The sequence below is a fragment of the Symsagittifera roscoffensis genome, chromosome 1 (genome assembly GCF_963678635.1).
Source record: "Symsagittifera roscoffensis chromosome 1, txSymRosc1.1, whole genome shotgun sequence".
In the NCBI taxonomy this organism is placed as follows: domain Eukaryota; kingdom Metazoa; phylum Xenacoelomorpha; order Acoela; family Convolutidae; genus Symsagittifera; species Symsagittifera roscoffensis.
In genome coordinates this window covers 75,327,807-75,342,596 of record NC_087062.1, presented here as the reverse complement: position 1 = coordinate 75,342,596, position 14,790 = coordinate 75,327,807, and the positions used below count along the sequence as shown (strand labels likewise).

Genomic DNA, 14,790 nt, shown 5'->3' with positions numbered 1-14,790 from the left:
CGTTGGCATTTAACCTCTAGGTTCAGGTTTACCACAGCCAGACCAATTTCGACTGCAATTGTGGAACCCACGCTGAAGTTCTGGAAGCAAAAAAAAACGGCTTTAAGTCGTAAAAAGAGAGCTTCGCTTAACAAAATAACTTAGTCTAGAATGTGGGGGAAATAAGAAAAAACGGACTGTGCTTAGACAGGCCTGATAGCCTTTCATAGATTTTCTGGCTAATTGAGGAAACGCCTCAAGTTTTTTTGTCTAATTCTTATCTATTTTAGACATGTGATTTTGTCTTTGGCATAAGCACGTTCCGCAACTCACTTCGATCGACGTCTTCATGGACTACATTTTATTGTGCTGATGTCACCCTGCCGATCCATCGGAATTTACTCCAAGTTTGGAAACTTCTCTGGGAAATGACCCCTCGCAAGAGGAGAACCAAATTCATTCAGACTGGCAGATCACACCACTCAATCACACTGCTTCATCCCCTTAAAGAAAAAAAGCCGAATATAATACGTGAGCAGCATTCAAAAATTAGTGATCTGACTCCTACAGACTAATTTTGAAAGCCTTTTTAGGTTTTTGACCTGGTTAGCTGAAAAATAACAGATTAAACCAGTGGGCGGATCTAAGATTTTCTCGAGAGGGGTAGGGCGGATTTTCAAAAAATTTTGTCGATTTTTTTTTAGGTCGGCCAAATTGATTTTCATGAGCTATCCTAAATCACTATGAAGACCCCATTTTGCATTTTGACCAACCTTCTGTGGCGCCGCAGGCAAATTTTCGCCAATGTTTGAAAAATTTGAACCAAAAGATAGAGTTTTTTCTGCGCGCGCTCCCCCCTCAAAATTTATATATATATTGGCGCCCTAAGGCGCCCTTAGAAACATTTTAGGGTACGTCGACCAAAATGGATATCTGAAAATATTACAAAGGGGACCTTTTGTGTCGGCATGTGGGTTGAATCCCCTGAGGGGAAGGCGTTCGCACCACCCCACCCCCCCCCCCCCCCCCCCCCACCCCCTAAATCTGCTGATGGATTAAACATTACGATGTCTTAAAGAGGTTTTAGTTGTTTTGCAATTAAACATACTTTTTGAACTTTGTTCATTTTTGGAATATTAAATATCAATGGGTTCAAATTGCATATATTTACACGAGCTTAGCGTAGTGTGATAGTACGATGCAGCTTTTTTTTATCCAATTTAAGTCGCAAATAGAAGTGCTACTTTGATGGCTCTTTGAATCAGTAGGATTCATTGGCACTGTATAAACATCCGGTTTTGACGCTTGGTTACTAATAAGTTAACTCAATTGATGCTTTCCTAGTTCGTCAATTGAACCAAAAAAGCTATTTGTTTCATGCAACAGTATAAAGATTAAAGTATCATTTCAACAATTTTCGAACTCGATATATCTGCGAGTTTTTTGAAATGCATGATATATGCAATTTGGTTAAATATATTCTAATACCTACTTCGATTTTTTGTGCAATTTAAAGCTTCTGCATCTTGTCCGTTGTCTCGCCTCGTGTTTAAAAGTTCACTTAAGGCTGTGGAAAATTAGTTTCTGCATTCTATCTTAGCGCTTCCCCAGCGCTAATAAATGCAAAGGCTATAAAAAGTTCTTTTATAAAACAGTTTTCATTAATGTTTTCTTACGCGAGCTTGCAAGTCTGTTATTATAATGCAATTTCATTTTTTCAAACTTAATTAGCAATTGAAAGTGCTCAATTAAGTGGCCTTTTTGTTGCATAGTTTTAGCAATAGCATTGACAGGAATTTAAACGGAAAGCAGTTTGTACGTCACTAAACAGAAACTTAACCGTTGATTGTTTTTCAAACTTAAAACTTTGGAAAAGTTCAAATCGCTGTCAAAATTTATTGCTTAAAACAAAACTTCGTAAATACAAAAACAATAAAAAATTCCATTGCATATCAAAGTTTTTACTCTTATTGATTCAATCTGAATTAAGGTTTCACTCTAAAACGATAAACCAATATTTTAAACATTTCTGAGTTGCAACGGGATGATTTGCCAACTATCTTAATACGCTATTTAAAAGTTTTTCAGGTGCAAAAAAGACAAAAAAATGCAAAATGTTTAACAAACGACAAGAAGAACATTACTTTCAAAAGAATAGAATTATCATATGACTTTATTTCAAAAGCCCAAAGATCATGAAAACTTTTTTGTATGAAACTGAACTTTGTGCCAGTTTCGTCATTTTTTCTAAATGTTTGGATGAGTTAACTTACTTCTGAGTTGGAACAACACCAATTTTCTTGAGTTTCATTTGGAATCATGTGAGAGCCTTTTTTTATTAAATATTCTTCAGAAGCAGAGAAATGCAGGGGTTGTGCAATAAAAAAGAATCAAACATTTTTTGATCCGGTAACATTCATTTAACTGATATCAAAAGTAACACATAAATTGTGAGACACGAAATTTGGATCAGAGTTAGGGCAGCTTTTGGGTTCAACGGTTAACCAGTAGTACAAAAATTACAATCACATAGATGTCTTTCTGACCATATAGTTGGCTTTTGTGGAAAGTTTTAGTAAAAACTATAGTTTAGTTTTTCTACATGTTGTTTTAATTTGGTACTTTTCCAAGAATCTTCAAGATTCTTGCAAGAGAACCGTCTTAAAATAATTCTGGAAAAATTTTACCGTAAGCGTTGCAATTGACTCGTTTAATTGTTTGGATGAGTTTACTTACTTTTGACTTGGAAAAACACTACCTTTGGAAAAACACTTAGGAAGCAGAGAAATTCCGTTAATGTGTAATAAAAAAAGAACCGAACACTTTTTGATCCAATAACAAAACAATTAAAAAAAGTTCGATTCCAGAATTTTCAAACATCAATGTATCTCGCAATTCTTTGAAATGCATATTTTATACGTATTTGGCTTTATTCTTTGCAATTTTTAACATGCAAATGTAGTGTCAATGCCTTCATTTTGTTTTATTTCTAATTATTACTGGCAAAAATGTTTCTATTTGTATTTGCTGCCACCTTTGCTGAATTGCATTGGCAATTTATTAGCATATGTAGTTGCTTTTTTCGTGAGTAGTGTTTGTCGGTGGTTAAGCGTGCGTGGCTGAGTGATAAGGACATGAGCCTTAAAATACCTTGATTGCAGTAGATCGCAGATCGAATCCTAGACCTAGCCAAATTTCCGCTAATTAGAGGCTGATTTTTGTGTTTTCTTTTTGTACTTTTTAGAATTGTTTTTTGTCGTGTTCTTGCTAGTGTTTGCGATGGAAAGCTTCGCCTTTGTGTTAATTTGGTTCTCTTGCAAGAATCTTCAATATTGTGCAAGAGAACCGGTTTGAACCAATTTCTGGAAAAAAACTATACTCTAAGTGTTGCAGTTGACTCGTTCAATTGTTTGGATGATTTAAATTACTTTCGAATTAGCAAAACACCAATTTTCATGAATTTAATTTAAAAATTTTCAAGAGCCACCTCAATTGTTAATAATCTTGAGAAACAGAGAAAAGCAGAGATTTTTGTAATTTAAAAAAATCAAAAACTTTTTGATCCGGTAACATTCTGTTATTTGCTATCAAAAGAAACACATTAATTTTGAGACACGAAATTTGGGTTAGAGTTAGGTCAGCGTTTGGGTTCAATAACTAACCACTAGTAAAAAAAATTACCATCACATAGATCTCCTTCTGACGATATAATTAACTCTTATAAATATTTTCATTAAGCATTTTAGTTTAGTTTTTCTACATTTTTCGACTTAAACTAATTCTGGAAAAACTATACTGCAAGGGTTGCAATTGACTCATTTAGTTGTTTGAATGAATTTACTTAATTTTGACTTAGAAAAACACTATTTTTTCTACATTTTATTTTTGATCATGTTAGAGCCGCGTTATTTATAAATATTCTTAAGAAGCATAGAAATGCAGAAACTTTTTTTGATCCAGTAACCATCAGTTAACTGCTATCAAAACTAACACAAATTGTGAAACACAAAATTTGGGTTACAGTTAGGTCAGCTTTTATGTTCAACGGTTAACCAGTAATAAAAAAAATTACCATCATATAGATCTCCTTCTGACTATATAGTTAGCTCGTGTAAATAGTTTCAGTAAAAATTATAGTTTAATTTTTCTATATGTTAACTATTTTAATTTGGTTCTTTTGCAAGCATCTTCAAGATTCTTGCAAGAGAACCGACTTAAGCTAATTCTGAAAAAACTATACTGTAAGGGTTGCAACTCACTCGTTTAGTTGTTTGAATGAGTTTACTTACTTTTGCCTTGGAAAAACACTAACTTTCCTACATTTTTTTTGAATCAGGTAAGAGCCGCCTTATTTTTGAGCATTCTTAAGAAGCAGAGAAATGCAGATACTATGTAATAAAAAAAAACTAAACACTTTTTGATCCAGTAACCATCAGTTAACTGCTATCTACAGTAACACAAATTTTGATACAAAAAATTTGGTTTAGAGCTAGGTCAGTTTTTGGGTTCAACGGTTAACTAGTAGTAAAAAAACTATCATCACATAAAATGATAATAAAATGATAAGAAATGATCTCTTTCTGACGATATTGTTAGCTCGTGTTAATATTTTCAGTAAAAATAAAGATTAGTTTTTTCTACATGTTGTTTTAATTTGGTTCTTTTGCAAGAATCTTCAAGATTGTTGCAAGAAAACTGACTTAAACCATTTTTTGGAAAAAATTTACTGTAATTTATAGTGAAATAATTTACACAGTTTTATTTGCAAAATTCTTGAATGAACAAAGCTATCTTGCAAAATATCTATATCCTATTAACTAAGACAAAAACAGATTTCTTTTTTTTTTGTTTTTTTCTTCAAGTTAGTCTTGCTCTTTTTTTATATTGCCAAAAAAGCGCTGAATGAAGGTTCCACAAGTAATTTTTGATTTTCAAAATCAAGTTTTCTTAGCCTAAATGATCAATTTTAGACGTTCGAGATTTCAATTGCTCGAAATTAGACTCGCTTGACTCGCTCGAAGTTGGACTTACTCGAAACTAGACTGAAATTCAAAAATTTTGAGCTATTTTTCTCGACACTTTGGTTTTAATCTCGACTGAAAGGGTTTTAATATAATTTATCACTCGACCCATTGCGATGATTAGTTGTGGTACTTGATTTTGAGACAAAAAAAATACATAAGAGTTGGGCCATTCAAACACATTTCAAACACATTAGAGTTGGGCCATAATAATGACGTGTATTTAGGAGATGACCCTTGTGCGGATGGAAATGGAGGCTGTTCTGAGATGTGTGTTCCAACAATCAGAGGGGCCAGTTGCTTATGTGGGGCGGGTAAACAATTGCATGAGGATGGCGTTTCATGCCAAGGTTTCTTTCATTATAATCTTTTAGTTGTTATTTTATGCTAAAAGTTAGAGTGTGCTAAGAATTATCAAAAAGAGATATGAGAAAAACAAAATGCTTCCAAATTAAAGCTTCACTAAAACCCTAAGAATGCATGCTCAACTGACACAACTTTTCTGAGATTAAAAAAATATATATTTTCAGGTATTTTTTCTCTGAATTTTGTTATTTAAGTACTAGAACTTTAAACTCAGATTTATAAAAACAAGTACTAAAAATTAATAAGGACTGAAGTTCGAATGAGAGTGAGTACAGAAAGTCTGAAAAACTAATAGCCAACTCAACTTATAATGCAAAAAAGGAAGTGTGCTGTTTCAGCCCCTGTGGACTTCCTCATTGTAACTGAGGGCTCTTCAGTTCGCGGCATTGAGATCGGAGCTTCCCAGGGTGAGCCAATGGTTCCTGCAGTGTCCCACTCCACTGACCACTCGTCACTCTTCCTCGCAGTCGACTTCGACTTCACTTCTGGCGCCACTTTCTTCACCGAATTCAATTCCGAGTCGGTCATCATGAAGTCACTCCACGAGCCCATGAAAGGTGATGGTATGATACATGCAAAAGGGACTGTAATGGTCAAATTCGAGATTTTTTGACCATTAAAGAAATTCGATTTTTAGCTGAATGCTGCCTTGAATTACATTGGTATTATTTGGATAACAAGCGATCTTATTTCCATATCATCCACAATCCCTACCAGGGGCGGATCTAGGATTTTCTCGAGGGGGGGGGGGGGGGGGGGCGGATTTACAAAAATTTATGAAAATTTTGTCGACCTTAGTTTTTTTTAGGCCGACCGAATTGATTTTTCGAGATCTCCCAAAGCACTAAAAGTTCCTGTTTTGGACTAGTTTTTCAAGCACTTTTTGGAAAATTTTGACCAAAAAACCGCATTTTTTCGGCGCGCGCTCCCTCCTCAAAGTTAGTATATATTGGCGCCAAAGGCGCCTTTAGAAAAGTTTTAAGATCCGTCAGCCAACAATGGATATCTCAAAATAGTACAAAGGGGGGACTCTTTGGGTCGACAGGGGGTCGAATCCTTGAATCCCCCCCTAAATCCGCCCGTGATCCCTACCCTTGTAATATCTATAGGACGTTTCATAGAGCTAGTTTTTTTTTGCTATAACGGCATGAGGCTCACTGCAATAATTTTCAGAGTAATTTCAATTTTTAAGCTTTTTGAGCAGTAAAGATGTTATATATTGATCTTCCTTTAGAATTTTTACTTGATTTTTGCTATCCACCCGCTTATCTGCTTCATAGCCCTATAAGAGGTGTCAAAACCCTGTTTATGTATGTTTGCCAACAGATGAGTCATTTGTGTGGTCCAAGTGGTTTTACCAGCCAGAGGGAATGTCCTATGACTGGACTGCCAAGCTGCTCTATGTGACAGACTACAAGTTCGCCACTCTGACTGTCGTGCAGCCGTTCAAGAAACAAGCGCGTATCCTCAGGGATGACTTGAGAGGCGCAAGGTCCATTGCTGTCCATCCCGCAAAGGGGTAAGGGGAAATTTAGGGGGCTACTCTTATGACAATGATATAAGTTTAAAACGACACAAACTCGCTGTGCCTATGTCTAAAAAAATATCTATAGCAATTAGTTTTCGTTCAGCCCGGAATAAGTTTTTTATTAACTTTATGATGTGGAGCTGTGGTCTTATTAGAAGCAAACACGAGATAAAAACCATTCGCAGAGCATTATATCTGGTCTATTTTTCAGCTATGCTTTCGTCATCATGGATGGCGGATCAGCTTATCAGTCCTCTATTGCTAAAATAGCCCTGAGTGGTTCCGAGAACCCAACAGAGCTCGTATCCTCCTTGCTCGTCTACCCGGATAGTCTCTCAATTGACTTCGAAGCAGGCAAACTCTACTGGAGTGATTATTCCAAACCCAGCATCGAAATGGTCAATTTTGATGGATCTAGTCGACACATGCTACCCATTAACCGTGAGTCTGAAAAAGAAAGAATTTCCGAACCATTCTCGTTCATTATGAAGATGAGAGCAGTGATATTGCAGCTATTGGACCTAGTGAACACTCCTCTCCGAGGGGGTTACGGGCGGAGAAGGGGAATTATTACGGTTAATGCTCAACTTTCCGAGCGCCCTGTTTATGGAGGGTATGCTATTGCTATTTGCGGCTGATTGAACAGCGCGTCGGTTCCACCACTTGAAGGCGGTGCATTGTGGACCCGTGATTATTGTTCTGTGTTTTGGACCCGTGATTATTGTTCTGTGTTTTAGCTCGGTTTCTCACCTCCCCCTCGGGACTGAGTGTGTTCGGTGGCTTTGTCTACTGGGCAGATGGCCACACTTCCTCAGTGATGAGAGCCCGTACCCTAACTGGAGAAGAAGCACAGGTGGTTCACTCTGGTATACTTGGACTGGAAGACGTTATAGTTTTCACTGGCTCATACCAGCAAACTGGTCAGAATACTTTTTCTTTCATTTTCTTCGTCTCATTGATTTTTACAGGTGAATTAAAGAAGTGAGTTCTCACTTTTCGCTGGTATTTTTATGCAGTGGAAAATGCGCAGAGAGGCTGTTCGACTTTTATTTTAAAAAGCTGATTTTAATTTTAGAAATCTCAGCAGAATAAAAAATGGCATTAAACTTAGTTATCTGTGTCAATATTATCAAAAAAAAAGATGACGTGTGGATTAGAAAAAAAAATCACAAAAATTGTAGCATTTATGCCCTTTTTCCTGCTATTTGACTTAGCATTTTTTTTGTCTGGCAAACCGGTAAAACTTGCTATGCTTGACAAACTAAAAGCGACAACCTGGTTTTCTACAATGGTGAATTTAGAATTTTGTTAAAAACTAAAAATTCTATTGTGAAAATGCTTTTGTGTGTAGTGACGAGTGCTTGTTCTGAGGACAACGGAGGCTGTGATGGCTTCTGTCATCCCATCACCGACGGGGTCAACAGAGTCTGTTCATGTCCCTTCGGGTCCACGCTGCAAGGCACCACTCAATGTGTAGACAACGCAGCAGGTAACTATAGTGCTCTATTTCCGTTTTAATTACCCTCAAACCCACGCCTAGTCCACACACATACACACAACGGCACATTTGGAATTTGAATAGAAAAAGCATGTACGGGTTTTTTTTCCAATGAGAATTCTTAAGCGTGTCAATTGCTCAAATCCAGACATCTTTGATCTCTTTACTCAGCCTTGCTTGTAATTATAATTGGTTACCCGATGCCATTTATGCTCATATGTTTTAAGGAAAAAGAAATGGAAGCAAGTTTACTCACAACTGAGCCTTCATTCAAAAAATGGCAAAATTGAAAAACACCAAAGCATTCAGCTGGTAAAATCTGGCTCTGGGTACAGGCTTATTGGCAATACCAATCGATGAAATTGGTTTTTGGAAATAGTCAAGCGAGGTTTAGAATAGCTTAATTAAATTTTTTGGCAACGAATCCTTCTTTCGAAATGCTAAAAGAAGTGCCAGTCAGTACAACGAGAGTATTACGGTCTTGGATTTTGGTTTATGTTTATTGACCGGGCGAACCATGACTAGATATAAAGAACTGCGATGTGAAAACAACTACCGTACCACATTAATTTGGTCACAAACAATCACCTACTCATAAAATTATTGGGAAATGATCAATTTCTCCTGACATCGACGGTTTCATAGAAGGTAGTATTTATTGTTCCGACTTTCGATACGAAAGTAACGGAATATTTGTGCTCGGGGTGGGTTTTTTTTTCTTCAGACAAATTTCGACTTTTTAACTAGCCATTTTTGACGGAATTTTTTTATATCATTCGAAAAGTACTGTTGTCCTGAGCTCAAATTTGAAAAGATATTTCACCTGTGATCTTTTTTCGTAAAGCTACGGGGGTTTAAAGATTGCCATTTTGGCCAATTAGGGACAATTAATGTGCGATATATTTCGCGCTCTCAACGCGTAAGCGGAGAGTTAATCCGTCTTAGAAATCGTTCCAAATTGGTTAAAAGAAGCTTATTCGCGGTAATTGGTTTGTTACAAGGAGTAAAATTTATCCTTTTGTACTTTAAATGGCGTGTGGGGGGATGATTTTCATTAAAAATTTCAAATTTTAGAAAAAAAATTTTTCATTTTGTTTTATTTCATTGAATTTTTTAATATTATTACTGCTCCATAAACCTTAAAAGGCAGTCGGAACATTCAGGGCTTCGCCTTGATACGAGCAGTCTTGTTTCGTTTGTTGTCAGAATTGAGCTGGTCTTGTGAAGATGGCTTGAATGAATGCAGAAACGGGAGGTGTGTGGACGAAGAGTACTTCTGCGACGGAGACAACGACTGCTTTGACAACTCGGACGAGAAACACTGCATCAGTTAGCCGTCATTTTTCTCTATTTTTTTTGTTCTTGTGATTTTGCCCCTCGTTAATTTAGTAACTTCAGTTGATTAGAACTTCCCTTTAAAAACGGACCTTTGATTAAAAGGTTACTTTGTCATAGTGAGCCAAATTAGTCAACGAGACTAGAAAATAAAAATTGAGAGACAATGGAATTATTGACTATCAGTCAAATAAAGTTGACCTCCATTTAATTCAGGGGAATCGCGCGCATTTTTTTCGTGAAATTTTATTTTACTCAAATTTGGGCCCGACTATTGATATCAGGGGCGGATTTAGGGGGGGGTGCGAACTCTCCCCCCTCAGGGATTCGAACCCCTGCCGACCCAAAGGGTCTCCCCTTTGGTAATTTTTAAGAAACACAGTTTTGACCGTTGAACCCTAAAAATTTTCTACAGGCGCGTTCGGCGCCAATATATACTAATTTTAATGCCTTTTTTGGATTGTTTTTGCAAAATTCTGCCTGCGGCGCCGAAAGTTTGGCCCAAACAGGGGCTAAACCGAGCTTAGGGAGAGCTCTTAAATTCAATTCGGTCGACATTAAAAAAAGTCGACAAAATTTTCTAAAATTTTTTGAAAATCCGCCCCTCCTCGAGAAAATCCTAGATCCACCCCTGATTGATATGATTTATATTTAATGTTTTTTATAAATTAGACTTGCTGCTAATATTTCTTCTGTTGATACTATCTATGCTTATTTTATAGTTTATTGCTACCATTTCTAGACAAAAAGTTGGACCTTCGCAGTCATTTTTCAAGTGAGCCAAATTAACGTTCTTCGAAAGGTGATGAAACCGAAAACGTTCTTCGAGAAATGAGTCGAAAAAGGGCGAACGACTTTCAGTTTTCGGAAATTGTTACTCAAATATTTAGCAAGAAGATAGATGTTCTGACCATTGAAAGAAAAGAGGAACGTTGTTTTTGAGCGTGTTTTTTTGTTTCTTTTTAAAACCAGGTAACACAAACAATGACCAGGAAAAGTTGAATGTTATTACCCAAGCGGAGCGTACTGTATTATAACGAAGAATTTTTTCTAGCCTAAATTGCAAATAAAAATGCTCCTTTGGTGTCACTTTTGGTATATTTCAAATTAATCATGTTTTTGCTTTTTTATGAATTGACAATTTAAAGGTATATGTTGCGGCATTATCTTTGGCTAGTGTGAGGTCATGTTTGAAAAAATCGTGTAATATGAAAACGTATTGGGATTTGGAATGCGATGCTTTGGAAAATTTTTTGCTCTTCTCGCAGAAATTTCAATTTTTCTCAAAAATTTCTACGCCAATTTTCAGCAAAAAATGTACCATTTGAAAAACCGGCTGCTTTTCTATGTACCTGGCATTTTTTGCTAGTTTTTTTTTTTCATTTTACTTTACCTTCTACGGCCTTCAAGAGTTCAGAAGGGTGACTTTTGTTAGAGCCTAAGTGTTTTAAAAGTTTATTTTCTCAAATATTGAATGCGTAAAACTGAGATGAAGGTTTCAATCGAAATAAAAATTCATAGGGACTTCTTTTTCTCAAAATACGGTTATTCCCCAATTTCGTTAGAAAAAAGATATGGTCTCAAAAAAGCCCATTTTTTGTCATTTGGGTCAATTTTTGAAACTTTGACTTAAAACCTACGCTGACCAATCGAAGAATAAGGTTTTAAACGTTATGCCGCTATGCCCTGCGTTTAACTGCTTATGGGTTTAACCGCTATAACCGCTAAGGGTTTAAAAAATGGCCTGAGAAAATGTCCAACTTTTGAATTTTTGCCGTTTTTTTAAAAGTTGTTTTTTTTTTCAAAAAATAACCTGCTGATTCTGAGGTTTTTAGTTCAATAAGTTTTAGCATAGAGCTCAGTTTTTCCCTGCGTAATCTTTTTACCCTGTTTTTTTTTTAGAAAATCTCATATAGACTTCGGGAAATTCTTTTTCAAATTTTTACCGTTTTTTTAGAAGTATTATCCTTTTTTTCAAGAACTATGTGCTAAATCTGATATCAAGGGTTCAAATTAGCAAAACAGGGTGCCAAAATCTTCAATCTAAAAATCAGGGAATGGATAGCAGAGGCTATTCTTATACTGTAGAAGAGAAAATTTGTGGATTGAGGAAAAGTCAAATTTTTGAATTTTTGTTCGGTTTTTTGAAAACTATCCAACCAAATCTAAAATAAAAACTTCAATTGAAAAACCGAGTAGTAGTTTTAACAGTGCGATTCCTAATGAACAAATCGGATATTCAAATCCGGAGCATTTAAAAAGTATTATGTTTTCGGTAGAATTTTTGCTCCATAATCTTGGCAATTTTATAGAAACTGTTGCTGCTTTATTAGTGGCTAGTGTTAGTAAAATTACAAGCGGTCATTTGGCAGATGTGAGAACATGATACGCCTAATCTCAAGAATTTTTTTAAGGTGTATTTAAAATCTTCTCCGGTTTTCACTTTGTTTTTCCTGTTTTTAGCTCTTTTTTGCATTTTCCTCGCTGGTGTTTGCGAGGAGCAGCTTCGCCTCAGTCTGTCATAATGAAGCCCATTCAGTTCATTTTCTTGTGTCGAGAGAAACTAAGTTCTATAATTTTATTCAGAGCCTCTTGTCCTACCGCGAACATAAAAAACGGCACAGTTTGAAAAGAATCTGTTTTTTTTCTAGTTTTTTATTTTTGTAGTTACTAGCACAGCAGCCGGATATCGTTATTTTTCTTGGCATTTCTCGAGTTCATTGCCCTTTTTCCTAATGTCATATAAAGCTATTCTTTTTTGTATGTTAGGTTGCAGCTCTTCTGCCATCAAGTGTGACAATGGAAACTGCGTGAATGGGGCGTGGCTGTGCGATGGATGGGACGACTGTGGGGACATGAGTGACGAGTCAGGGATGTTTTGCGGCACGGGGTCTGTCTCCTGTAGGGAGGACCAGTTCGCATGTGGCAACCACCAGTGCATTGATCAGCTGTGGCGATGTGATACTAGTTAGTAGAAGTTACATAACTAGTCGATACAGGCAATTAGATGTAATAATGAAATATTAAAAGTACGATTTCTCTAGTTAAGGTACCCGTTTTATTGGTCCTGAAATGTTTTTTTTTAACCCAATTAAATTTCTTGCGTTTACCTTTCGTTTTTTTTGAATACTCTCTGATAGCTAATGGCAATGTTTTTACGCAGCCAAGCTGTGACCTGGGTAGGAGCACAATTTGATGTCTGTAGATCATTATAATCAAGAGACGTGTCTTTAAACATGTTCCAAAATATAAGTGGCTTTCACTTACAAAATTGCAGTGGATTACGCGTACAAATAGCTGTAACGTAAGATTTGTCGGCACATTAATTTTGTCGTGGATTCCAGAACGAGCAAGTGTAGCTAGTTGTTCTGAACTGTGCAATTTTAAGATGGTTCTGTAAACTGCAAGCGAATTCCGCAAATGTAATTGGATTCCACAAAATTCTAATGTAAAATGTAATGATGTTAGTGGATTCCGCAAGCTCTAAGCGGATCTCGCAAATGCAAGCGGATTCCGGAAAATTTTTATTACAATCTAATGAACATAATTTTATTGTAGATTCCACCAACTGTTGCGGGTTCCGCAAACTTTGTGGAGCGATTTTTATTGATTCAGTGTTTTAGCTAGTTGATCGTTGAATCCAAAACAGCAAAGAAGCTGAAAGAAAACTAGCAATGTTGAGGATGACGCAACAATCTGTTTTCGGATTGTTGCTGAATTTGCTCAAAATTCACAAATTACACATTTTGGTCTCGTAATAGATTAGGACATTTAGGACAACTAAAAAACTCATTAAAATTTTTTTTTAATCAAAAGCTTACATAAATTATTTGAACAAGTTCAGGCGGATACAGTTTGTTAATTTGATTGAAATAGATTTTTAATCATTCGGGGCTTCATCTCGATATGAATAGTCCTGTTTCATATGGTTCAAAAGTGTAAGGTATTTAAGCAAACGATTTATTAGTGGAATACAAATCGAAGTTTTTTCAGTTTTTTGCGTGTTTGGAGACCATAACTTAGCCTCTTTGATCTATCAGCAGATTTGTCAGCAAATTGCTCAATAGATACTATGACAGTTCTTTGCTGATGTCTTCTAATATAGGGGACGATAAATACGACGACATCAAGTTAAAAGGAACTAACAAAACTGCTCGTTTCTGAGCAAAACTGTGTGCGGAGTGTTCCGATTACTCTTAAGTAAGAAGTCAAAATTTATAGTAAGTTAGAACTTGAAAAATAGAAAAAAAAATGAGATGTTTTTCAGATGATTTCAGAAAATATTCCCACACACGCTATGTTATCAACGAAGTGAGTGATGCTTTAAGCGCCCAGCAAGCAAAATTAGTTCCATGTAGTTTGTATCATTTTAATTTGAAACGATTTCTGAGCCAGATTAATCGAAACATATCGCCGGACTAAAGAAAAAATTGAAAACTTCGCGCGTTATTTGCTCAAATTAGCCAAATTTCAAACGACATAATTAAGAAAAATGATTACAGATGAGTAATTTTTCAGTTTTAAGCTCAGGACGTCACTAGTTTTCAAATGGTAGGAAAACTCGAAACAAAAAAATGGTATTAGAATAACATTTCGTTCAAAACGAACCAACTGTGCGCATCTTTCGCAATAAGGATGGGGACAAAACTTTTTAAACGAAAATTAACTATTCAAACATACAAAAAGTCTATTTTATCTCAGTGCCCTATAACGAATTAACAAATTAAACACAAAAGCTTGTATCGGAGTTGAATGGTTCATTTTTGAAATGCGTAAATGATTTACAATTGATCATTTTGGGTTTTTAATAAATTGATTTGCGGTCAAGAATTTTCAACGAAAATTCAATTGTTCTGACCGTTGAAAATGGGGAGGAACTTTGTATTCGGGCGTGTTTTAGTTTTTTTTTCTACGCAGAACCAGCTAACACAAATAATCATTGGACATGGTTAGTGATAAATCATTTTAAAGCTCTTTTATTCGTTTATTTGAACATTAAAAAAGTTCAAAAACATTTTCAGTGTCGAGAAAAACCGGTTTGAAATTTTTGATTTTTGGTCTAA

General features: G+C 35.8%; 1 protein-coding gene across 1 annotated transcript in view; it reads left to right on the top strand.

Moving 5' to 3' along the window:
- Positions 1-369: 369 nt before the first annotated feature.
- Positions 370-14,790, top strand: part of LOC134848892 (low-density lipoprotein receptor-related protein 2-like) — a 154,528-nt gene continuing 140,107 nt past the window's right edge. The window contains exons 1-9 of the mRNA XM_063866430.1: positions 370-510; positions 5,228-5,350; positions 5,705-5,923; positions 6,693-6,885; positions 7,106-7,335; positions 7,632-7,814; positions 8,246-8,383; positions 9,599-9,721; positions 12,497-12,694. Coding sequence (XP_063722500.1) covers positions 408-510; positions 5,228-5,350; positions 5,705-5,923; positions 6,693-6,885; positions 7,106-7,335; positions 7,632-7,814; positions 8,246-8,383; positions 9,599-9,721; positions 12,497-12,694 — 1,510 coding nt within the window. The 5' untranslated portion in view covers positions 370-407. The remainder of the gene's footprint in view (positions 511-5,227; positions 5,351-5,704; positions 5,924-6,692; positions 6,886-7,105; positions 7,336-7,631; positions 7,815-8,245; positions 8,384-9,598; positions 9,722-12,496; positions 12,695-14,790) is intronic.